At 34.3% G+C, this 25,735-nt stretch overlaps 1 protein-coding gene across 17 annotated transcripts in view; it reads right to left on the reverse strand.

Moving 5' to 3' along the window:
- Positions 1–25,735, reverse strand: part of GPHN (gephyrin) — a 438,119-nt gene that overhangs the window by 196,854 nt on the left and 215,530 nt on the right. For all 17 annotated transcript variants that reach the window (XM_033107419.1, XM_033107417.1, XM_033107412.1 and 14 more), the window contains exons 5-6: positions 19,612–19,706; positions 3,816–3,882 (exon numbers count right to left, since the gene is read on the reverse strand). In XM_033107419.1, coding sequence (XP_032963310.1) covers positions 3,816–3,882; positions 19,612–19,706 — 162 coding nt within the window. The remainder of the gene's footprint in view (positions 1–3,815; positions 3,883–19,611; positions 19,707–25,735) is intronic.

The raw sequence follows: 25,735 nt of genomic DNA on the forward strand, positions 1-25,735 counted from the left end.
TATAAGAAACCTCACCTTGACTCACCTTAAGTGATGGTCCCATAATCTAATCAAGATAAGGCCTGACAAAGGGGTCTGGATCCCTTGGCCCAACTCAGGCCTGGAAATCTAAGGCCATACGCGCATAAATGGGTAAAATGGTCGGTGGATAGAGAAGAGATTTTGGGGGGTACTTCTTGACATGGAAGTGCCATGTACTGTGATTCTAAAACCCATTGAAGTTCTAATGGGGGGCACTATTAGATTAGGAGGATATAGGAATACAATAGTTAATGGGATTAAAGTGAAAAGTTTGGATGAAAATTAGAATATTTGTACAGTGAACTTTATGTGAAGTGGTGAGTCTCCTTTACCTGACTTGTACTATGGAGATGGATATTGTGTTTGACTGGAGAGTTCTTCTCCTACCCAGTATTATAAACAGAAGACATGTTAAGTCTTCTTCTCCTACCCAGTATTATAAACAGAAGACATGTAAGACTCTTCCACCAATATAGATTGGATATTCTAAGTGGGAATCAATAAGTTTGCGTGAGCCCACACAGGTCATTAATTTGCTGTATGATAGCCCCATGTGGAGTACAGATTTGGACTTATGGCAAAAAACCTCTGAGTGCCAACCAGAAACAACTGCTGGGATTTCTGACCAGAAAATTTCTATTTGAGAGACAATTTCTAGCTTGCTATTGGATTTGGAGACTGCCCTTATGACCGAAGGACATAAAATAACCTTGAAACCTGAAATATCCATAATGTCTTAGGTAATGCCAGAGAAATGCCCTAAAGGGGAAGGCAATGCCCAGGACAGTTCCATAATAAAATGGAAATGGTGGATATAGCATCATGCTACCAGGAGAATGCAAGGAGGTACTCACGAGCAGGTAGCCTCTTTTCACCTAAGGCCGACTTCGGAACCACCTGAGGAGCTGCTGGATCCTATGGCCACTTGGGCCACTTGGGCGGTGCCCTATAAACAGCTTTCTATTGATCAACAAAGAGCTGCTTGGTTTATGGATGGCAATTCCAAGGTGAAGGGACAGCATCCTGTTTGGAAGGCCGCCACTCTGATTGAAGAAGGTAAAAACAAATCAGCTCGATAGGCTGAACTACATGATGTTTGGCCCTATGTTTGGGTTTTTACCAATTCATGGGACTTGTCCAATGGCCTGGCCAGATGGTCAGGCAGAAGGACGATGGAATTGGTCTACTAAAGGGATCCCTGTATGGGGCATGGCCCTGGGAATGCAAGGGGGTTTATTAAAGTAGAACATGTTAATGCTCATCAGAAGAACCCCCTTCCAGAATTGGAAATTGATTGGAACTGGTGAGCAGATATTGTTGTTCTTGTCTGATGTGGCTAACTGGGCCCATGAGATGAGTGGACACTAGGGGGCTGCAGAGATGGCCAGAATGTAGATATATTTCTCTTGCACCAAGGAACAAAATACTAATAAGAACTGTTCTGTCTGCTAACAAGAGAGACAGAGACAGCAGAGGGCTATGCAGCAGATTCCACAGGAGGAAGGTCCTGCACATAGCTGGCAAGCCGGACTGATGCCAGTTGCCCCTGGAGGCTACGAATGGGTCCTAACAGGAATAGACACTTACTCTGGCCTGGGCTTTGCTTACCCAGTGGTAGATCCAACTGCTCAGTATACTATAAAAGGACCAGAACAGAAGATATTGTATCAACGACCATAGAGTCACTTCTTTTTTATATCAAGAACACACTTTCATCTACAGAGCAATGATTTGGTAGAAAATTGGAATGGGGAAATGAAACATTTGTTGTCTCAATGGGGGGGGGAGATAAAAACATGAGGGGCTGGCGTACACACTTTCATTGGTGTGGGATCACACTCAACATGAGGGAGGCCAAGGGATGGTCCACACTAGATAGATTCCTCTACAGTTCTGGGGAAAAGAGGGCTGGGGGAGGATGCTGTTATGACTATACTTTTTCCTTTAGGACTCTATTTTTTCTTTTTCCCCCACATCATCTCAACTTTTTTTTCCCTACCGGATGTAGTGGTCCTAGTACCAGGGCTGAAACTGTGGGTGCCCACTAGTTCTATACATTTGTAACCCTACCCTACATGAATGGAAATGAACTGAGCGGGAAGCACTTGCTAAACTAGTATTACTAATGGTAATCTGAATGGCATAGTGGCCAAATCAACTGTGTCATTCAAAGATTTTCAAAGGAAAAGTGTGGGTATAAAAGGAGAGGAGAAAAGGTAAAGGAATGAATAAATGGGTTATGCAGTGAGAAAAATCCAATATTACACTGGTGTATCAAAAGGGGTTTAGAACAAGAGATGATACTGTTTCTTAGCTTAGGTGTAACAGATGCCAGAAGGGTAAAGCCATATGTTGCTGAGAATACTCCTGCTTTTGGAACCTGACAAGCCTTAAACCTGAGTAGCATCACTCTGTGAGACCTTTTTGTCATATGATATGATGACAGACTAGGTTAACTGTTAATGTGTGTGTAGGAATCCAATAATGTGTCAGTATCTTCTGACTTATTTTTCAGGTTATATCTACCACTGGACTGTGATATGTTATGATATTGGCATTTTAGTAAGATTATAATACTGATATTGATGGTCATATGTATTGGGAAACTGAGTTAAACACCTCCTCAAAATGTAATACCAATGGAAAATGACTGGCCTGAGCAAGAGAACCAATTTCTATGGTAAATAGTTCTATGCGGATGTATCATAGAGTACAAATAGTAGTAGATCAAAGTGGAAAATTAGAAAATGTATACAATGGCTATAGAGGATGGATCAGTTGTTTCTCTAAATCTTTCCCAATCCCATACTGGCTTCTCTAAAGCTTAGTCATATTCACACTTGTACTGTTGTTGTGTCTGTAAATATGAATGCTATAGTAAATACACAGAGGGTGCCAAAAAAAAGTATACACATTTTAAGAAAGGAAAAAACTGTATTAAAAGTGTAATACTCAACATATACTAATAACCAAAGATGAATACATGTCACATTTGACTTCTGTTAATTACAAGAGGTGCTCAAAGCAGTTACCATCAGCGTAATTTTAATAGTGTTTTCCTTTCTTAAAATGTGTACACATTTTTTTTGGCACCCTCTGTAGATGTACAGTCAAAGGCCAGGGGTTAGCTGTGTAATAAAAAATTAACTTTATTCAAAAGAGAGTCTGGCCTTTGACCTCAGTTACCAGGAAGTGATAGGCATATCTTTGTACTAGGGACTTTGGCTACCAGACATTCTAATAGTGTGATTTATTATGGGTGCTTTGGGCAATATGGTATTTGTTTTGCCTCTGGAAAGTGTTGGATACTAAAGGTATCAGTCCAACTTCTGGGAAGGGCTAGAAACTAAAAGTCAGCCATCTGAGCAGTATGTGATGAGCCCCATTAAAAACTTGGGACACCAAAGGGCTTGAAGCTTCCATGATTGGCAATACTCCCTATGTTGTTACATATTGATGCCAGGAGATCAATGCATTCATGACTCCACAAAAAGAGGATAATAATGGAAGCTACCCATTCGGTAACTCTCCTTAACTCTGTCGAATGCAACTTCTTCACTTGGTCTGTATCCTTTCCCTGTAATAAGCCATAACCAGGGGTATACCATCTTTCAGTGAGGTCTGTGAGTCTTTCTAGTGAATAATTGAAACTTAGAGTGGCTTTTGAAATGCACTGTATTGCAATTGGTGTCAGAAGTGAGGGCAGTCTTGTGGAGTGCTCCAACTTTTTGGTTGGCTAACTCAGCTGGTCAAAACTTTGTACACTAAACCATACAAATCTCAAGGTTGCTTACCTGAGATCCTTTCTTGCTACCTGGCAGGTTAATTATGAGTGTTTTCCCTCTGATTCCACACACAGGCCTGAAAGGAAAGAGAAAATGGATGAATACTAAATTGCAATGAAAGGTGGTTTAAATACATTCAACAACAAATATCAATCACTATACTTTACATGTGAACAACTGTTTTATAAATAAAATTGTTGTGGCTAGAGATTCACCAATTGCTATACAAATCAAGCATCCTGACTGGGGGTTTTACAATAATGGTTACTTTGGTGGATGGGAAAAATGTGTTGAACATGGAATCAGAATAAATTAGCCACTTTAAATAAACAATGTCCTGATTATCTTCTTTCTCTAATTTCAGGTTCTTTATATCTCATATAGTTGTAAGATTTCATTGAGAGAGTGTATTAAAAAATGCCTAGCATAGTAATACTTATGTTCAAAAGTGTAACACATAAGGCACTCAGAGTTCAGTGAGACATGAGCTCTTTTAAAAAAATCAGCCAATTTTAAAGTAAAATAAGGTGTCTCACAAATGAATGGCAGTGGGGAGACTTTGGAGAGCTCAGTTAACAGATCCACTGATAAACAAGTCAATTTAAAGTAAAAGGTCTTTCAGAAAGCATTGTAAATTTCCAGGCCACTTTTAAATCAAGTGGCTAGATAAGAAACATAAACAGCAGAAAAGCACTGGAAGCCTGAGATAAGAATTGAAGGCCTGGATTTCATGAGAGTTGGAATCTTGCTCTGCCAGTAAGTGGCTGTGTTACTTTCACCTGGCAACATTTCATTTTCATCATTTGAAAACAAGGCAATTGATTAAATTAGTCTATTTCTAAAATTGTGCAGCTCGATTGAAAGACATGTAAAAACGTTTTTGCAGAACTTCTTTCTATGATTGAGTTTATTTTGTACTCACACTCTCTGAAATAATCTAAAATTGTCTTCTATTTTTTTTCTATTCCCATTTATAAAGAGAAGAGTTGATACCGTGTTTCCCTGAAAATAAGACCTAACCAGAAAATAAGACCTAACTGGAAAATAAGCCCTAGCACGCTTTTTCAGGATGACATCCCCTAAACATAAAATTAATATAAGACCCGGTCTTATTTTCGGGGAAACACGGTAGGTATTTATTTAAAACTTTCCATTTTCTTTTCTTTCCAATTGCAATATAGCTGACAAACAATGTATTAGTTTTAGGTGTACAACCTAATGATTTAGGTATGTAGTATGATATGATCACCACAATAAGTTTAGTTAACATCCATCACTACATAGTTACAATTTTTTTTCTTGTGTTGAGAACTCTTAACAATCTACTCTCTTAGAAACTTTCAAATATACAACATGGTATTAACTATAGTCACCATGCTGTAATTTACACCCCCAGGATTTATTCATCTTATAAAAGTGGAAGTTTGTACCTTTTAATCACCTTCACCCATTTTACCCACTCCTCCATCCCCCCCTCTGGCAACCACCAATCTGTTCTCTGTGTTTACGAGTCTGGATATTTTTTAGAGATTATACAGTATTTGTCTTTGTCTGTCTGACATATTTAACTCAGCATAATGCACTCAAGGTCAATCCATATTGTTGCAAGTGACAGGATTTCCATCTTTTTTTTATGGCTTAATATTTCATTGGAGATATATATATATATATATAATATATATATACATACATATATATATATATTATATATATATATATATATAATATATATATATCAGGGATTGCACTGAACGTGTAGATTGCTTTAGGAAATATATATATATATATATATATATATATTTTTTTTTTTTTTTCCCCCCTTTTTTCATTCATCCATCAATAGATACTTAGGTTATTTCCATGTCTTGGCTATTGTAAATAAATAATGCTCCAATGAACACGAAGGTACAGATATCTTTTCCAAACAGTGATTTCACTTCCTTTGGATAAATACCCAGAAGTGGAATTGCTGGATCATATCGTACTTCTATTTTTAATTTTTTGAGGGACCTCCAATTTTCCATAGTGGCTAAACTAATTTACATTCCCACCAACAGCGTACAAGGATTCCCTTTTCTCCATATTGTCCTGTTATTTCTTGTATTTTGATAATACCCATTCCAACAGGTGTGAGGTGATAGCTCATTGTGGTTTTGGTTTGTATGTCCCTGATGATGAGTGATACTGACCATCTCTTCATGTACCTACTAGCCATTTGGATGTTTTCTTTAGAAAAATGTTTATTCAGATCTTCTGCCATTTTAAAATCAGATTGTTTACTTTATTGAGTTATATGACTTCTTAAATATATTTTGGATATTAACCCCTTATCAGATATATTATCTGGGAATATTTTCTCCCATTCAGTAGGTTCCCTTTTCATTTTGTTGATGGTTTCCTTTGCTATACAGAAGCGTTTTAGCTTGATGTTGTCCCACTTGTTTATTTTTGCTTTTGTTGCCTTTGCTTTTGAAGCCAATTCCAGAAAAGCACTGCCAAGAATGGTGTCCAGGAGCTAACTCCCTATGTTTTCTTCTAGTTTTATAGCTTTACGTCTTACATTCAAGTCTTTAATCCATATTGAGTTGGTTTGGGTATAAGATGTAAGATAGTGGCCCTATTTCATTCTTTTGCATGTGGCTGTCCAGCTTTCCCAACACCATTTTTCAAAGAAACTATCTTTTCCTCATTGTATATTCTTGGCTCCATTGTCGTAAAGTAATAGACCATAGATATGTGGGTTTATTTATGGGATCTTATATTTGTTTCCACTTATCTGTGTGTTTGTTTTTATGCCAATACCATACTGTCATGATTACTATAGCTTTGTAATATAGTTTTAAAATCAGGAGGTGTGACGCCTCCCTCTTTTTATTTTTCTAAAGATGCTTTGGCTATTTGGGGTCTTTTATGGTTCAGTTAGGATTATTTGTTCTATTTCTGTGAATACCATTGGAATACTGAAAGGGATTGCACTGAATGTGTAGATTGCTTTAGGAAATATGTAAATTTTAACAATATTAATTCTTCCAAACCATGAGCACAATGTATCTTTCTCTTTGAGGCTTTAATTTCTTTCATCAGTGTCTTAATAGTTTTCAGTGTACAGATCTTTCACTTCCTTCATTAAATTTATTCCTAGGCATTCTATCCTTTTTGATGCAATTGTAAATGGGATTGTTTTCTTAATTTCTCTTTCTGATATTTCATTATTAGTGTATATAAATGCAAGTAATTTTTATATACTGATTTTGTATACTGCAACTTTATTGACTAAATTTGTTTATTAGTTCTAACATTTTTGGTAGTCTTTATGGTTTACTATATGCATATATATCATGTTATCTGCAAATAGAAACAGTTTTATTTCTTCCTTTCTGATTTGGGTGACTTTTTTCTTTTCTTTGTCCAATTGCTCTGGCTAGGACTTCCAGTACTATGTTGACTAAAAGTGGCAGAGGAGTAGTTATCCTTGTTTTGTTCCTAATCTTAAAGGAAAAACTTTCAGTTTTTCACCACTAAATATGATATTAGTGGTGGGCTTGTCACATATGACCTTTCTTATATTGAGATACATTCTGTCTATACTCACTTTGTTGATAGTTTTCATCACGAATGGATGAACTATGTCAAATGCGTTTTCTCCATCACTGAGATGATCATATATTTGTTCTGTATTTTGTTAACGTAGTCTTTCACATTGATTGATTAGTGGATTTTGGATCATCCATGGACTAAATCCCACTTCATCATGGTATATGATCCGTTTAATGTATTCTAATCAGTTTGATAATATTTTGTTGAGGATTTTTGCATCTATGTTCATCAGGCCTATTAACCTGTGCTTCTGTTTTCTTGTAGTGCCCTTATTTAGTTTTGCTAGCAGGATAATGCTGACCTTGTAAATTATTTTGGAAATATTCCATCCTCTTTTATTTCTGGAGGAATTGGTATTAATTTTGAGAAGGACTGGTATTAATTCTTCTTTAAATGTTTGGTGGAATTTACCAATGAAGCCGTCTGGTCCTGCACTTTGTGTTTTGGGAGGTTTTAGGTTACTAATTCAATCTCTTTACTGGGAATTGGTCTGTTGGCATTTCCTATTTTTAAATTCTAAGTTTTAACTATATATTTATCTTTACCAGTGAACTGTATACGTTCATACAGTTTTCCTGTTACTGATTAGTATTCTTTTCTTTCAGCTTAATGAATTCCTCTAACATTGCTTATAAGGCCAGTTCAGTTGTGCTGAAATCCTTCAGCTATTTTTGTCTTGAATAATTTTTCTCTCCTTCAATTCTGGATTCACTGTGTTAATATTTTATTTTTGAAGTTTTTTCATCCATGTTCACCATGATATTAGTGTATACTTTTCTATTATTTTACTGTCCTTTTCTGGTTTTGGTAAAAAGATTTCCCTAGTCTTACAACATGAATTAGGAAATGTTTATATTTCTACTGTTCTCAGGAACAATTATGTAAGATAGGAATTATTTATTCCTTGAAAGTTGTATAGAATATGCCTCTAAAATAAACTGAACTTACCATTCTTTAAAAATACAATTTATTTTTTAGAACATTTTTAAATTTATAGAAAAATTGAGAGGCTAGTATAGAGAGTTGACATATACCTGTACCCAGTTTCCCCTATATTTAACATCTTACATTAGTAGGATACATTCTTTAAAATTAATGAAACAATATTGATGCATTATTATTAATTAAAGTTCATACTTTATTTATATTCCCTAGTGTCCTTTTTCTGTTCCAGGATCCCATTCAGACTACCATATTACATTTCGTTGGCATATCTCTTTATGCTCCTCTTGGCTGTGACAGTTTCTCAGACTTGCCTTGGTTTTTGATGGCCTTGACAGTTTTAAGGAGTACTGCTCGAGTATTTTGTATTGTTCTCCATTAATAGAGTTTGTCCTATATTTTTCTCATAAGACTAAACTTATGAGATTTTTGGGAGGAAAACTTACTATCAAGCCACTGTAATTAAGACAGTATGGCACTGGTGAAACAATAGAAAAATATGTATTGAGTGTGCTTTTGGTGTCAAGTATACAAACTTGTCACCTAACCCAAAGTCTGAAGATTTTCTATTTTTCCTTAAATGTTTAGTTTTATATATATTTTAAGTCCATGATACATTTTGAGTTAATTTTTATGTAAGATGTGAAATTTGGGTTGAGGTTTGTTGTTACTCTTATTTTGTCTATGAATGTCCAATTACTCCACCATTTGTTGAAAAGGCTATTTTTCCTGTTGAATGGTTTTTGACCTTTGTAAAAAAAACATTTGGGCATGTTTGTGCAAGTCTATTTCTGGCTTCTTTATTCTGTTCTATGTGCCTTTCTCTCCAGCAGTACCTCACATTCTTGATTACTGTAGGTATACAATAAGCCTTGAATTGGGTAAACTTATTCCTCCCACTTTATTACTCTTTTTCAGAAATTTTTTTATTTGTTCTAGTTCCTTTTACTTTCCATATAAATTTTTAGAATAAGTTTGTTTATATCTACACAAATCTTGCTAGTGTTTTTGTAAGAATAGCATTAAACCTGTATATTAATTTGGAGAGAACTGGCGTCTTTTATTGGCATTGTCTTTGATTGCTTTCAACAGTATATTTTAGTTTTAGCATACAAATTCTATACATGCTAGATTTACACATAAGTAATTCATTTTGCATCATTATAAAGGTATTTTTTAAGATTTTTATTCTTTAGAGCAGTGCAGATTCCTAGCAAAAGTGGGAAGTTACAGAGATTTCCCATATACCCCTTGTCCCTACGTATGCATCACGTTCCTTATTATCAGCATCCCTCTCAAGAGTGGCACATTTGTTAAAATTGATGAACCTGCACTGACACATCATAATCGCCCAAAGTCCATAGTTTGCATTATGGTTTACTCTGGTGGTGTACATTCTATGTCTTTGGGTAAGGGTATAATGATATGTATTTATTTTTATGGTATCAGACAGAGGATTTTCACTATCCTGAAAATCATTTGCGCTTTACTTATTCATCCCTCCTTCCCTGTCAACCCCTGCCAACCACTGATCTTTTTACTATGCCCATAGTTTTGCCTTCTCCAGAATGTCATACAGTTGGAATCACACAGTATGTAACTTTCCAGATTGGCTTCTTTCAATTAGTAATATGCACTTAATGTTCCTGCATGTCTATATTCCATTGTCTGGATGTACCTTTGTTTATTTACCTATTTACATCCTGAAGGACATCTTGGTTACCTCCAAGTTTTGGCAGTTATGAATAAAGCTGCTATAAACATCCATGCGCAGGTTTTTGTATAGACATAAATTTTCAACTTCTTTTGGGTAAATACCAAGGAGCACAGTTGCTGGATTATACGGTCAGAGTATGTTTAGTTTTCTAAGAAACTGCCAAACTATCTTCCAAAGTCACTGTACCATTTTGCATTCCCACCAACAAAGAATGAGAATTCCTGTTGCTCTCTGGTGTGTAGATCAGCATTTAGTATTGTCATTCTTAGACGTTTTGACCATTATAATAGGAGAGTGATGGTGTCTAATTATTGTTTTAATTTGCATTTCCCTGATGACATATGATGTTGAGCATCTTCTCATATACTTATTTATTACTTTTTAGATAGAACACCAAGGGCACAATCCATGAATAAAATCATTGATAAGCTGGACTTCATTAAAATTAAAAACTTCTGTTCTGAAAAAGACAATGTCCAGAAAATGAGAAGAGAAGACACACACTGGGAGAAAATATTTGCAAAGGTCACATCTGGTAAAGGAATATTAATCCAAATACACAAAGAATTCTTAAAACTCAACAATAAGAAAACAATCTGATTTTAAAGGGGGCTGAAGACCTTAATAGACACTTCATCAAAGATATACAGATGGCAAATAAGTATATAATATCAATATAAGAAATTGCACATTTTTTACAACTACAAGGTCTGAAAATCATGTTCACAAACTCATCCTAGAAAATGTGCTACATGCCTCATTGCTGAATATCACTATGGTCACCTTTGAAATATTCCCCTTGGCAAGCTATGCACTGATGCCAGTGCCTAGTCCACCCTTCAAAGCAATTTTGGAACTCTTTTTCTGGAATAGCCATCAGAGCTGTTATCTTATTACCCTTGATGTCCTGAATGTCATCAGAATGTTTTCCTTTCAATATTTCCTTTATCTTCATGTAAAGAGAAAAGTCATTGGGGGTCAGACCAGGTGAGTAGGGAGGGTGTTCCAATACAGTCATTTGTTTACTAGCTAAAAACTCCCTCATAGACAGTGCCATGTGAGCAGGTGCATTACTGTAATGCAAGAGCCATGAATTGTAGGTGAAAAGTTCAGAACTCTAACTTTGTCACGCAGCCTTTTCAGCACTTCAAAATAATAAACTTGGTTAACTGTCCATTCACAATGAATAATCCCTCTGATATCAAAAAAGATTAGCAGCATCATTTTGATTCTTAATTTGGACTGATGGAACTTTTTTGGTGGTGGAGAACAGGCTGACTTCCATTGTGCACTTTGATGCTTTGTTTCAGGGTCGTATGGGTACACCCATGTTTCTTCACCAGTGATAACACAGCCCAACACATCATCTTGTCTCTCCAAAAGGTCTTGGCAAACTTTGACTCTCCTTTGCTTTTGTTCATCAGTGAGTTTCTTCAGAACCATTTTTGCACACACCTTTCTCATCCCAAGATTTTCAGTTAAGATTTTCCTAACTGTTTCTCTATTGATGTTTTACTTGGTCTGCTATGCTTCTCAGATGATTTTGACGCACAGTCAGCCGATGATTTTGACGCACAATTCGATGAAAGTTTGCAATGTTTTCATAAGTTCTGCTCGTTATTGGCTGTCTTGACCTCTCTTCAACAGTTACACATTCTCTGCCCTCAGAAAATGTTTAATCCATTTGTACATTGCCATTTTCTTCACGGCCTTAACTTGGACTAACATATCCCTGATTTCACTTCCACTCTTGCCAAGTTTCAGAGAAATTTAATGTTTGTTTGTTGCTTTAATTTAAGCTCAGACATTCTCCCGACAGCACACAAAAACGCCCAACAACAATAATGAACGTGACTCAGCAAGACACTGCCACATGTCAACACGAACATGGCTGTGAGACACTGATACACCAAGGTTATGAAACCTTACCGAGCTGTTTGTACAGTGCTGCCAATATAAGTGCAGGTGGCAAGTTCGTTAACTTAATTGTCAGACCTTGTATATTGAAACTTAATTTACATACTATAAATTTCATTTTCTGGCAGTTTGTAAGATGTCTTTTTCTGTGGTTATGTTACTATGATGTTTTAAGTATAGATTTCTTTTTATTCATCCTGTTAAGGATTTGTTTCAGTTCCTGAGTTCACGATTGATATCTTTAAAGATTTTGAGATTATTTTTGGTATCATATTTCAAACATTTCTTTCCCTTCATTCTTTATTATCTCCTTCTAAACTCCAATTATATTTTATATATTCTCACTCTATCCTCCACGCTTCTTAACTTCGTCATTTTTATATCTCTGTCAATCTGAGCTGCTTCCAGATAATTTCTTCAAATACTTTCCCCTAGTTCCCTAAATTCTCTCTTCAATTGTGTATAATATGCAGTCTATTCTATCAAGTTTTAAAATTTTCATTATTATATTTCACATATCTAAATGTATGTTTCATTCTTTTTCAAACTATTTGTTCCTTGCATATAATTTTCAAGTTTCTTTTTTTAGTTCTCTTAAATATATTACATTTATTTATTTTTATTCTGTCTGATAACATAAGGATTTTGTCCTTCAGTCTCTGATTCCTTGATGGTAGCTTAATTCTTATGTTTGTCTTTGTGTGTGTGTGTGTCCTGCTAATTTCCATAGAACTTCATTTGTGACAAATCTTTGAGATCTAGGTTGAAGTATAATTCTTCGAGAGAAGATTTACTTCAGTCCATTGCTTGGGACACTTCCAATCCAGAGCCACTGTAAATTAAATTCTCCCTTGCTTTATACATATTTTTAAGACTGCACAAGTAGTCCATACCTGAGCCATCGTGTGGTTATGATACAGAGGGTGTAACAGCTAGACTCAACTCCCTTCCAGAACCAAAGAGGTACCTGAAGAGATAATTTTGATTCAAAATTGTTTCCTTAAAAATACGTACTAAACTGATCCTGTGCTCTAGATGCTCTGAATTATATACAACTATCAAAAAACTCTTACAGGGCTATAATCTGTAGCAAAATATATTAGCTGAGTGGGAGAAGAAGAAAGGTGCCAGTTTTTCTGTACTGAGGTAATCATTCACCCCAGGTCTGTCTCATTTGTCTTTTGGAACCTGTGGTACTTCCTGTGATGCTGAGTGGAAACTGTGCCTGAAGTACTGTAGAAATGTCCCAAGAAAATGCACATGCTGTGTATGTTGTTATTTTCTGCCCTAAATCATTTTTGTAAATTGTGGTAAAATATACATACTATAAAATTGAGCATTTTAACCAATTTTAAGTGTTCAGTTCATTGGCATTAAGTATATTCCCATTGTTGTGTGATCATCATTACTGTCCATCTCCCAAACTTTTTAATCAACCTATACTGAAACTCTGCCTATTAAACAATAACTCCCTGTTCCGCCCTTCCCTGCTCCTGGTATTGTACAATATTTGTCCTTTTGTGTCTGGCTTATTTCACTTAGCACATCTCCAAGGTCACCCATGTTGTATAATGTATCAGAAGAAGTTCATTCCTTTTTAAGGCTGGCTAATATTTCATTGTGTATATAACACATTTTCTCTATCCATCCATCATCAATGGACATGTAAGTTGCTTCTACCTTTTGGCTACTGTGAATAATGCTATGAACGTTGGTATACAAGTATCTTTTCTAGTCTCTGGTTTCAGTTATTTTGGCTATATACTCAGAAGTGGAATTGCTGGTAATTCTAATTTTTTGAGGAATGGCCACACTGTTTTAAACAACAGTTGCATCATTTTACATTCCTACTAGCAATATACAGGGGTTCTAACTTCTCCACATCCTCACCAACGCTTGTTATTTTCTGGTTTTTTTTGAAAATAGAAATCCTAATAGGTGTGAAGTGCTATCTCATTGTAGTCTTGATTTGCATTTCTCTAATGATTACTGATGTTGAGCATCTTTCCATGTGCTTATTGGCCATCTGTATATCTTCTTTGGAGAAATATCTATTCAAGTCCACTGTCCATTTTTAAATTGGGTTTTGTTTTGTTTTTGAGTTGCAGTACTTTATAAATTCTGGATATTAGACCCTTATCAGATATATGACTTGCAAATATTTTCTCCCATTTGGTGGTTGCTATTTTACTTTGTTGATAATGTCCTTTGAGGGACAAAGTTTTAATATTGATGAAGTCCAATTTATCTACTTTTTCTTTTGTTGCCTCTACTTTTGGTGTTACATTCAAGAAAACACTGCCAAACCTAAAGTCACAAAATTTTTCCCTGAGGTTTTTTTCTACAAGTTTATAATTTTAGCTCTTAGATTCTTTTAATTTTATGTATGGTATTGGGTATGGGTCCAACTTTATTCATTTGCATGTGGATATACAATTTTCCCTGCACCATTTATGGAAGACTGTCCTTACCAAATTGAATTGTCTTGGTACCCTTCTTGAGAATCATTTAACCCTATAAGCAAGTTATTTTTGGCCTTTCTATTCTATTCCATTGGTCTAAAAGTGTGACTTAATGCCAGTACCACTGTTTTGATTATTGTAGCTTTGCATTAAGTTTGATATCAGAGAGTGTGAGTCCTTTAACTCTGTTGTTCTTTTTCAAGATAGTTTTGGCTATTTGGGGACCCTTGAGTTTCCATATGAATTTCAGAATGGATTTTCATAATTCTGCAAATCTGTGTTGCTGTATTTTGACAGGATTGCATTAAATCTGCAGATTGTTTTGGGTAGTATTGACATCTTAATAATATTATGTCTTCCAATCCAGAAATATGGGGTGAATTTCCATTCATTTAGGTCTTTAATTTCTTTAAGCAATGTTTTGTAGTTTTCATTGTACAAGTCTTTCACCATCTTGATCAAGTTAATGACTAAGAATTTTATTCTTTTTGATATTGTTAATGGAATTGTTTTCATAATATCCTCTTAGCATAATTCATTGTTAATGTATAGAAACACAACTGATTTTTGCATGTTGATTACGCACCTTGGTTGGATATATTAATTAGTTCTAATGGGTTTTTGGTTTTGTGGAATCTTCAGTGTTTTCTACATATAGAAAGGGTCTTGTTAAATAGAGACAAATTTACTTCTTTCTTCCCAATTTGGATACCTTTTATTCCTTTTTCTGGTCTAATGCTCTGGCTACAACTTCCAATAATATGTTTAATAAAAGTGGCAAAAACAAGCATCCTGGTCGTGTTCCTGCTTTAGAGGAAAAACTCAGTTTTTCACCATTGAGTATGATGTCAGCTGTGTGTTTTTTAGTATATGGCCTTTATTATATTAAGGTATTTTTCCTCTATTTGCAGCCTGTTGAGTGTCATTAACATGAAAGCATGCTGAATTTGTCAATTGAAATTCTCATGTGTTTTTTTATCTTTTATTCTGTTACTGTGGTATATTACATTGATTGCTTTTTGTATGATAAACTATCTTTGTTTTTTAGGGATAAATTCCACTTGGCCATGGTGCATAATTCTTTTAATATGCTGCTGAATTCAGTTTACTAGGATATTGTTGAAGATTTTTGCATCAATGTTCATAAGGAATATTGGTCTGTAGTTTTCTTGCAGTTTTTTTTTCTTTTTTTCTGTCTTTGACATCAGAGTAGTGCTGGCCTCACAGAATTAGTTAGGAAGTATTCCCTTCTCTTCAACTTTTTGGAAGCATTTGAGAAGCATTGGTGTCCTTTTTTTTATAGGGGAATATTGGGGAACAGTGTGTTTCTCCAGGGCCTATCAGGTCCAAGTCATTGCCCTTCAATCTAGTTGTGGAGGGCGCAGCTCAGCTCCAAGTCCAGTTGCTGTTTTCAATCCTTGTTGCAGGGGGCGCAGCCAACCTTCCCATGCAGGAAATGAACTATCAACCTTGTTGTTGAGAGCTCGTGCTCTAACCAACTGAGCCATTCAGTCTCCCCTCCGGAAGCTCAGTGGCAGCTTGGTGTCTTCAATCTAGTCGTGGAGAGCACACCTCACTGGTCCATATGGGAATCGATCTGGGAACCCTGTTGTTTAGAGCTCGCGCTCTAACCAACTGAGCCACCCGGCTGCCCAAGATGTCCATTTTTTTTTTTTTAAATGTTTGGTAGAATTATTCAGTGAAGCCATCTGGCGGCATTTTATTTGTAGGTATATTTTTGATTACTGATTCACTCTCTTTACTAGTTACAGATACTGTGTTTCCCCGAAAATAAGACCTAACCGGAAAATAAGCCCTAGCATGATTTTTCTGGATGACATCCCCTGAACATAAGCCCTAATGCATCTTTTGGAGCAAACATTAATATAAGACCTGGTCTTATTTTCGGGGAAACACGGTATATTTAGAGTTTCTATGTCTTTGTGATTCAATCTGGTAGGCTTTGTATTTGTAGGAATTTCTCCATTTTATCTAGATTACACAATATATTGGCATACAATTGTTCATAGTACTCTCTTATTCCTTTTTATTTCTGTAGAATCGGTAGTAATGTCCTCACTTTCATTTCTGATTTTAGTAGTTTTGAGTTATATCTCTTTTTCTTCTTATTCAATATAGCAAACATTTATCAATTTCATTGACCTTTTTGAAGAATCAATATCTGGTTTAGTAGATTTATCTGTATTGTTTTTCCATTTTCTATTTTATTTATTTTTGCTTTAATCTTTATTATTTTCTTCATTCTGCTAGCTTTGGGTTTTGTTTGTTCTTTGTTTTCTAGTCCCTTAAGTTGTAACATTAGGTGGTTGTTTCGAGATCTTTCTTCTTTAATGCACGTATTTACAGCTATAACTTTCCCTCTTAGCACTGCTTTCTCTGAATCACTTAGGTTTTGGTAGGAATCATGGAACCAGAGAACACTGGAATAACATTTTTTTTATGTGTTGAAAGAAAAGAACTGTCAATCCGGAATTCTCTACCTAGTGAAAATATCCTTCAAGAATGAAGATAAGATAAAGGCATTTTCAGATAAAGGAAAGTTACTAGAAGGTGTTGCCAGCAGATTGCTCTAAGAAGAGGAACTCTCACCTAGTAACAACACAACAACAATGATCAACACTTAAATAAGACTTATTATAAGCCAGTTGTTGTTCTCAGCACCTTACATAGACTAACTCACTTAATCCAAGAAGGTTGGTATTATTAACATCCTCATTATACACGTGAGAACACAAAAACAAAAAAAGATGTTAAGTAGCTACTAAGTAGTAGAGCCATAATAGAACACAAGCAATCTGCCTTCAGAGATAATACTCTTAACCATTACTTGATACTATCTTTCAACTTGTACAAAACAACCTGTAGGAAATTAAGCTAACCAAGTAGATGAAAACGATTAGAAACAGATTTAGTGATTTTCAAAATTATTTTATTTAATTCTGCTCTCTACAGATAGAAACAGGAATGCAAGGTACCAACTTGATGCATTACTTTACCTTGAAAAAATTCTACTAGAACTAAGATGAAATACTGATTTATCAGCAGTAACCGTAACAATAAACATTTTTTGAGGACTTACTATGTGTCAGAAGTTGTTTTGGGGGCTGAGGATGTAAACATGAATGAGATAGAGCTCTTTTTCTTAAAGATTTTATACAAATTAGGTAATACAGACAAGTAAATAAATGATTAGGACATAGCATGTGTTATAACAGGAGCATGTACAAAGTCCAAAGTACATAACAGGTAAAAATGCTATAAAGAAAGCAATCATCAATCTACTCATGGCTGTTTTAAAAATAGCAATTTAAAAAAAGGCTTTGAAAACACAAAAAAATGAACATTCATGGAAATAGTTCATAATTCCCTTTTCCATAACTCATGTAGATCATTATCTGTTTCTAATCTGTGAATAAACTCCCAGTTAAGTCAGCAATGAACAGAAAGAAAAATCAGAAGGATCTGTTACCCTGCTGTGTGTATGTTTTAATTTCCAAAGCCTTCATCATAAAGATGATGAGCTTATTTCAAAGTACTTATAATCAGCTCCTGCTGATTAATTTGTATTTATTCAGTAGTCCAGTGCTCAGTAATTATGTTCATTCAAAAGGTAAAGGAGGATTAACCCAGAAAAATCTTTCAATAAGACAAAAAGTGATATTTCTATATTGAATCAAAAAAGCTATACTCAATTTAAAGAGTTACCTTAACAGTTGCAAAGAACAAGTTCTCCAGGTAAACTATAGGATCTTTAAGGTGCAGACCTTAACTTATTTTTCTTTCTATCCTTAGTATCCCTAATGGTTACTATGAGGCCTGGCAAATAATTATTATGTTTGCTGAAATAGAATTGTTATTATAAAAGAATTAATGAGAGATGAAATATAGTTCTTTCTTGACTATATTCCTTGCATGCTAATAAAGAGTTCTTTTATATTCAAAGATCACTACACTTAATTCCATAGAGAAAAGGGATCAAATGTAACCCTTGACCTCCTATGTGTAAGTAATATAAAAGTTAAAAAATAAAACAAAACAGAACAAAAGAATCAACGTGAGTTCCTTAAAGATCAGCATGAAAATTTACATTTAAAATCTTTATCATGATACTTTAATTCTATTTTTGCTCTTACTGAAATGAAATGTTATAATATAGTAAATGTGACAGCAAAGGGAATACAATATCTAATGACCCTTTCACATTTCCCTGTAGCTACATTTCAAGTGGCTGCCATTAATGGGATATAAACTTAGTCTAAGTAACAGAAGGGCATTATGACTCATATTCCATGTATTAAATAAGTATTTTTACTTTTATATTCATATTGTACACAGGATCAGTAATAAATGGCTATAAATAATTGTGAAACTCTTAAATTACAAGTTGCTGTGTATTTTTAGATTGCTCTGAGATCAACTGTCTTTTTAATCAATAGTCATTAAATCAACAGATTCTCACTAAGTTGATACTTCTGTCTTAACTTAAATGATATATGTTGTCTTCATTAAAGGGAATTTTATTCTAAAAGTTGCTAAAATAATAAATAAATAACTAAACCATAAGACAGAGGATGGATAACAATGGCATGGTTTTGAATATACTAATTTAATATAATAATAATATATTATTAACATATTAATATGTTGTTATTAATTTTTAAAATAATAATCAATAGTTAACTAATAATATATTATTATTAATTAAGGTTTTTTTTAATGACCAAACATCAATATGCCTATTTAAAAACTGGAATAAAAGTTCCTAACTTTTGAGAACTTTTAAAAAACTCTGCTGTTTAATTTTATTAAATTAGTATTTAATGACAATTAATGAATATTAAATGATTATAAATAATTACAAAAAAGTATAATTTTACATCTTAATAAACTGGATTATGCTCTGGGTTAGGACTGACAACTTTAAAAGTAATATAATATTTCTAAAACTTTAAATATAATAGGCAAAACAAAAAAGAACTTGAAGGAAACTGGCTAAGATTTAACTAGACAGGACACTAAGACTTTAAGTTCTGGGAATAAAGGGGCAAACTCAAGTGTTAGCACTCAAGTTTCTTAGGTTTATCAGTTTACTGTAGTGACTAATGGTATGGAATTAATTTTCTTTGCAACATGTTGGTGACTTTCTTACCTAGAGAGCATGCCCAGAGGTGTAACATTAAGTGATCCCATCAGCATTGCCAGGGCCATCCCTGGTGCTTCCCGTTCTATTACTTCTTTTGTGGCCTGTAATTAAAGATTAAATAGCAGACTGAGTGAAATTAGCCAAAAAAGAAGGAAGAGTAGTAATTAACTTAAAAATAAGTATAAACCACGCTTTCTATAAATCATACTTTGTAGTTCCCCAAACATTTTTTTTAAGGTATCAAGACTCAGTTCTTTGGGCCCACTGAATAAAAGCTGAGGACCAGGACATCCAGGGAACTTTTATGTTAGCAGGCCTTCCTTATTATCCCTTACACCTCAGAAGTATTTGATAATCGTCTCATCATGCCTAATAACCTCAACTTTAAAATTAAGTTTCAGATCGCCATAATAGTACAGTAGATTCCAATAGGGTAAGAAATCTGGGTATTTTTCTTTATCTATTACTTTTGAAATGATGAGTCCCTGAAAACCTGAGATCACTTGTATCTCCTAGGCTCTATGATTTTATGGTATAATTAAAAGGAACTCAAGAAGTCACCAAGTCAACTTTTCCCATATGTTGAGTAGAAGAAAAACTCTAGATTACTATCTCCCATATCTTCAATATAAATTAACTATTTGATTGTTTTAAACAAGAATTAATGAAGTGATAGGCTTTAACTATATAATAGAAGTTTTAAGATAGGACATTCTTAAGACAAGTATGGTTAAACTTGGAATAAGCTAATGAAGAAGACAGGAAAATTTCATTTTCTAAAGGTCAATCAAAATAGGTATATATTTATCATTCTGTAATAGTAAAGATATGTTTTAGATTAAAAGTTGGGTGTGAAATACATGATTCAATCCATTTCTAATTCTGTTTCTACAAATATAGTAGATTACAATGCTTGGGGGCAATATAGGAATAAAACCAGCAAAAGAAAGTATTCCAGTAAATAAGAAAAAATGCGAATGAAACAAAAAGTAAATTATGGAGTAATATATGGAAGGTTGATATTTCAGTATTCATTTGAAGTAGAGAGTCCTAAATAAGACTGCTGCTCTGGGTAAAAGTTAGGTTGAGGACTTGGCAAAGCAGTTAAAATACACCAACTATGTGTTAGATACCAGTTGACATTATAAATACATTTTTAAGATGCATATAAATTAGTTAACCCCTTGTAACTATACAGAATAAAGGACTATTAGAATTGAGGTAATGTACTGGTCCACTGAACCCCAGCATAACGCAATACTAAACAATGACAGAAATTTTAAAGGAAAACGAACACTACCATAATGCTTTTCAATAAAACCTGTTTTCAAAATAGAGCGCCAGCAGGTAAAAGGAAATTCTTAAGTTCCCAAACTTAGGAGTTAATTATTTTCATTTAAATACATAGCTAAAAATTGTCTAGTTGGCATTACCTAGCATCTAGGCCTTATTTTCCAAATTCAATCTATGTGGTACGATTTTGAGGCCTCTGGAGAAGAAACACTATTTCCACGTTATAATGATGTACTCCAAAGTATAGTAGCACGTTTTATTTAAGGACAAGAGAAGAAAATATCAACAGATAGCTGAGCGGATGTCTTTTACTTAAACAGATACTTTAAAGCACAACATTTACCCATCTATAAGTTATTTATTAAGCACCTACTGTATACTAGATAGTATTGTAAGCATTAGTGAAAAAACTTATAAGAATGTGTAAACTCATTGTCACCTAGTACATGAGAAATTCAACTGACAAATTACATATGAGAATTACCTAAAAGATGTGCAATTCATTAATTTTTCTAGATCCGCTAAAATACACAACTGGCTTTGACCAGATCACAGTAGTCTACCTGGAATGCTTCCTTTCACTTTTCAAGAATTGCTTTACTGGACTTTGCTTCTGTAGTATGCAATTGGATCCAATGAAATGGCTCAGTGAAATTCATATTATATTAGAAAGTATTTGAGGCCATTGTTCACCACATTGCACTGTGGTCCTCTTTAGGAGAACCTGTAGGAAAAATTTCCTCTTAAGTGTCATAACTAAGAATGGGTACTTTTCCGTGTGACCAGTTTATTTTTAAATTATGATGTTTGTGAATCAAGTTACCCTTGAGAACAGAGACAAATTTGTTGGTTACCTTTTTAGTAGGCTTACTGAACACAACCTAATCCATCTTATTTTTCCTTGCCCTATTTTTCCACATTTATCTTATTAAAAGTTCTGCTGTATTTTATGTATTTGGGTAAATCACCTTAAATACTTTTAGGGTATTAATAAATATATCGATAAAGGATGGATGTATGAACGAATGCTTGTATTCTTTAAATAAAGGTCTTCATATTTTTGCAAACATAATTTAGGAAGGACAGTTAATTCTTTCTGTGGACCTTCTAGAGAATTTGGGCTTATAGATACAAATCTTGTATATTTTAAAACAGAAAAGGGAAACACATATTGTGATGATATCACTAAAGGCATTGGTGCTCTCTAGGAATAGACACAAACCTTTTCAATAGGGTATTCCTAAATAATGCACATGGTCTTTCTTACATCAGTATTAAATATATCTTTTCCATAAAACATCAGAATCTTGTATTTCCATTTTATTTTCTCTTTCTCTTAAGTTGTTTGGTATAGCAGAAAGATCATAATCTATGAGGTGAGACACAGTTATAGTCCATGAGAGTAAGGGCTGGACTTGTTGCAGCACCTAGCACAATACCCAACATATAATATGTGTACTCAATAAATTTTTGTTGAATAAAAGAATGAATGAATAAGTGAAACCTGGCTTTAGTTGTTCTATGCACTTAGTTGTTCTGTGCATTAGAACAAATTGTTTATGCTCTCTGAGCATCAGTGTATCTATGAATAAAATGGAGATAATAAAACATACCTATGTCTTATGAGAACTAAATGATATAAAGAAACCACCTAGCATAGAGTAGGTATTCAATACATGTCAATTCTCTCTATGCCTCTATTTTCTAATTCTCCTTACATCCTTGCAGTTTTGATTTTACCAGTTAGAGAACAGGAATAATACAAAAGTCAGAAACCAAACCTAGAAACAGTGGTTGAGAATGAAAATTGAAGAAAAAGAGAATGGAGAACAAGAACCTAAATAGTAGGTTGGCAAGTGGGGGGGTGACCCATGGGGGCAGAAAGCAGAATATTGAAATAGTAAGATCTAAAGGAACAAGTGGTCAAATGAAGTGGGAAGTGGAAGGTGGTCAGGAAGGTAAGAGCTAGGTGAAAACATCTATAGACCATGAGTGGGGAGGCACAAGTAGAGGAAAGAGCAAGAGAACAAAACTTGATTTAGGACAAAACAAGAAAAGGCTATCTAAAGTATTAAAAAATCCAAACAGAAGAATGATTTTAACAAATGTAGCTTTATCCTTTCAGTCATATATACTAGTATGAGATAGATAAATGATGGTTATCCATGCTTGTTAACAAGTAGATAACAAGTATTCATTATGAATAAACTATTCCTAATCAATGGCAAAAGGATGCCGTTAAAAGTTGGAAACCGTTTTTTCTTCATTAGCTTAACTTTCTGTTTCCCACTTTCTTATACAGAAGTGCCAAAAAAAATGGACCCACATTTTAAGAAAGGAAAACTGTATTAAAATTGTAATACTCAATATATACTGATAACAAAAGATGAATACAAGTCATTTAGTTTGACTTCTGCACTTGCAAGAGGTGTTCAAAGTGGTTACCATCGGCATAATTTTAATAGTTTTTTTCCTTTCTTAAAATGTGTATACTTTTTTTTGCACCCTCTGTGTTATTAATTTGATTATCAAATTCTTTTTTTCCTTGAGCCATAGTAGAAATTTGTATTCCTACTTCATATATAACCTTTTCTGAATAGTCGAGTCCAAAATAATGAGGTTTAATTGGATTTAGCTATTCTCTTTAAATAAAAGACATTTCATCTTTAACTTCTAAATACTTTCTAAACTATTTCTAAACTATGAAAGTTGCAATCTCCTATGGAAAACCTCTTATTGTGATCTTTTTCTTTTACCCTTGACACTTTGAAGATAACATTAAAGTCAGAAAGATGCTTCAAAGATGGCTCAAGTTGCAAAAAGGGTGTCATAAACAATGATTCTACAGCCCAGGGAACTTGTGAATGAAATTCAGGTCCATTTTTAAACTTCACAGGAAAAATGACTTTAAAAAAATGTTATTGCTAAGAAGCAGTGATGTTTAAATATGTAAAAAACACACAATAGCTACATGTACGTATGCATGTACATGTATATTACATAAGACCTGGTCTTATAGTAAAATAAGACTGGGTATTATTATGTTATGTTATGTTATGTTGTGTTGTGTTGTGATGTGATGTGATGTTATATTATATTATATTAAAGACCCGGTCTTATATTATAGTAAAATAAGACCAGGTCTTGTATTAATTTTTGCTCTAAAAGACATATTAGAGCTGATTGTCGGGCTAGGTCTTATTTTCGGGGAAACATGGTAGATGTAGACCTAGGGCTAGATCTAGGAACAAGGTCAAAGAACCAAGCTTTTGCCATGTTCTTATGAACAAGTCCCTGACATATATTCTATCTTTAGGCTTGAATCTTATCTTTTGCTCTTTTGAAGCTTTAGAGTCCTGTCCCCAAAGTGGGAATGGTCTTGGATTTTTTTTTTTCTTACAGCCCACCTCCAACTATTCTGTGATGTTGGCCCTGATTACAATTCATATTGCTTCCAGGTGACTTCAGAGAAAGTGTCAGCAATGAGCAATGCACTTTTCTTACCATGTTTCTCCGAAAATAAGACCGCGTCTTATATTAAGGTTTGCTCCAAAAGACGCTTTAGGGCTTATGTTCAGGGGATGTCATCCTGAAAAATCACGCTAAGGCTTATTTTCTGGTTAGGTCTTATTTTCGGGGAAACATTGTAGATCATCTAGAGTTTTTCAGGTTCAAATTGAACAATGAAATAGATGCCCTTCCGATCCCTTCTATCTTTTTATCTTTCCCTTCATGAAACACTATTTTGTCAGATTCTTTAGATGAAAGTCATAGCTCCTATCTTCAAGATAGTTTATATTACAATGGGACAAAAGAGAATTATAATATGACATGCATCATAAGAATACGATAAACAGTGATACATGAAATTCTGAGGAAAAAAAAACAACCCAAAACAGCTTTGAGCCAAAGGGTCCAAGAAGCCAGGGATTCGAGCTGGGTCCTGATGGATGGTGATGGCCCCCACAGGACAGCCATTCTCAATTTCTGTTATAGGCCTTTGAGAATCTGATAAAACAGAAGGGAAAAAGGCTAAAAGGTCTTTGAGAGCTGTCGTAAAACCAGCTCAGAATTAAAAGTTAAGGCCCTGGATTGCAAATTCCTTATATGCATGGTGACTATTTCTCATATGCATGAAAAATTACTTAGTATAGTGCTTTTATGTTTTTTTATAGACATTTAGTAACAGAGCATAATTTGTATTAATATTAAGTAATTCATGATTGTTACTTGACTATGTAGATTTAATAAAATTTCCTCTTAGCTGTTACTGCACTGCCCTCTGCTGATTAAATAATCTTAAGTAACAAAGGATATCTTTGAAACACCATCTAATAATGTTGTTAACCTATCAAGGGGGGATATGATTAGAGCAGTGGTTCTCAAACTTAGTGTGTATCAAATCTCCCAGAGCCCTTGTTTAATAAACACTGAGTGCTGGGCCCACCCAGAGATTTGGATTCAGAATGTCTGATTGGGGCCTCACAATTTGCATTCCTAGTATATGTGCTGCTGAATAGAGCACCAAATTTGTCCCCCTAATAAGTTGCAGGTGATGCCTATGACGCTGGTCAAAGGACCATACTATAAAAAACACACTGCGATGGAAGTAATGAGGTGGATGAATAGCGGGTACTGCTTGACCCAATCTTCATGGTCACCTTATATTCACCTTGGTAAAGGAGACTGAAATAAATGTGAGGATCCTTCATAAGAGCGAAATGTAGACCTAGTGACAAGATAAATTAGGTAAAAATAGGGAGTTTAATGCCAGCCAATTAAATTTTCCTGACTAGCCAATAAAGGGCAAATACATTAATTTTATTTTACACTTTAA

Source organism: Rhinolophus ferrumequinum, chromosome 6 (genome assembly GCF_004115265.2).
Source record: "Rhinolophus ferrumequinum isolate MPI-CBG mRhiFer1 chromosome 6, mRhiFer1_v1.p, whole genome shotgun sequence".
Classification (NCBI taxonomy): domain Eukaryota; kingdom Metazoa; phylum Chordata; class Mammalia; order Chiroptera; family Rhinolophidae; genus Rhinolophus; species Rhinolophus ferrumequinum.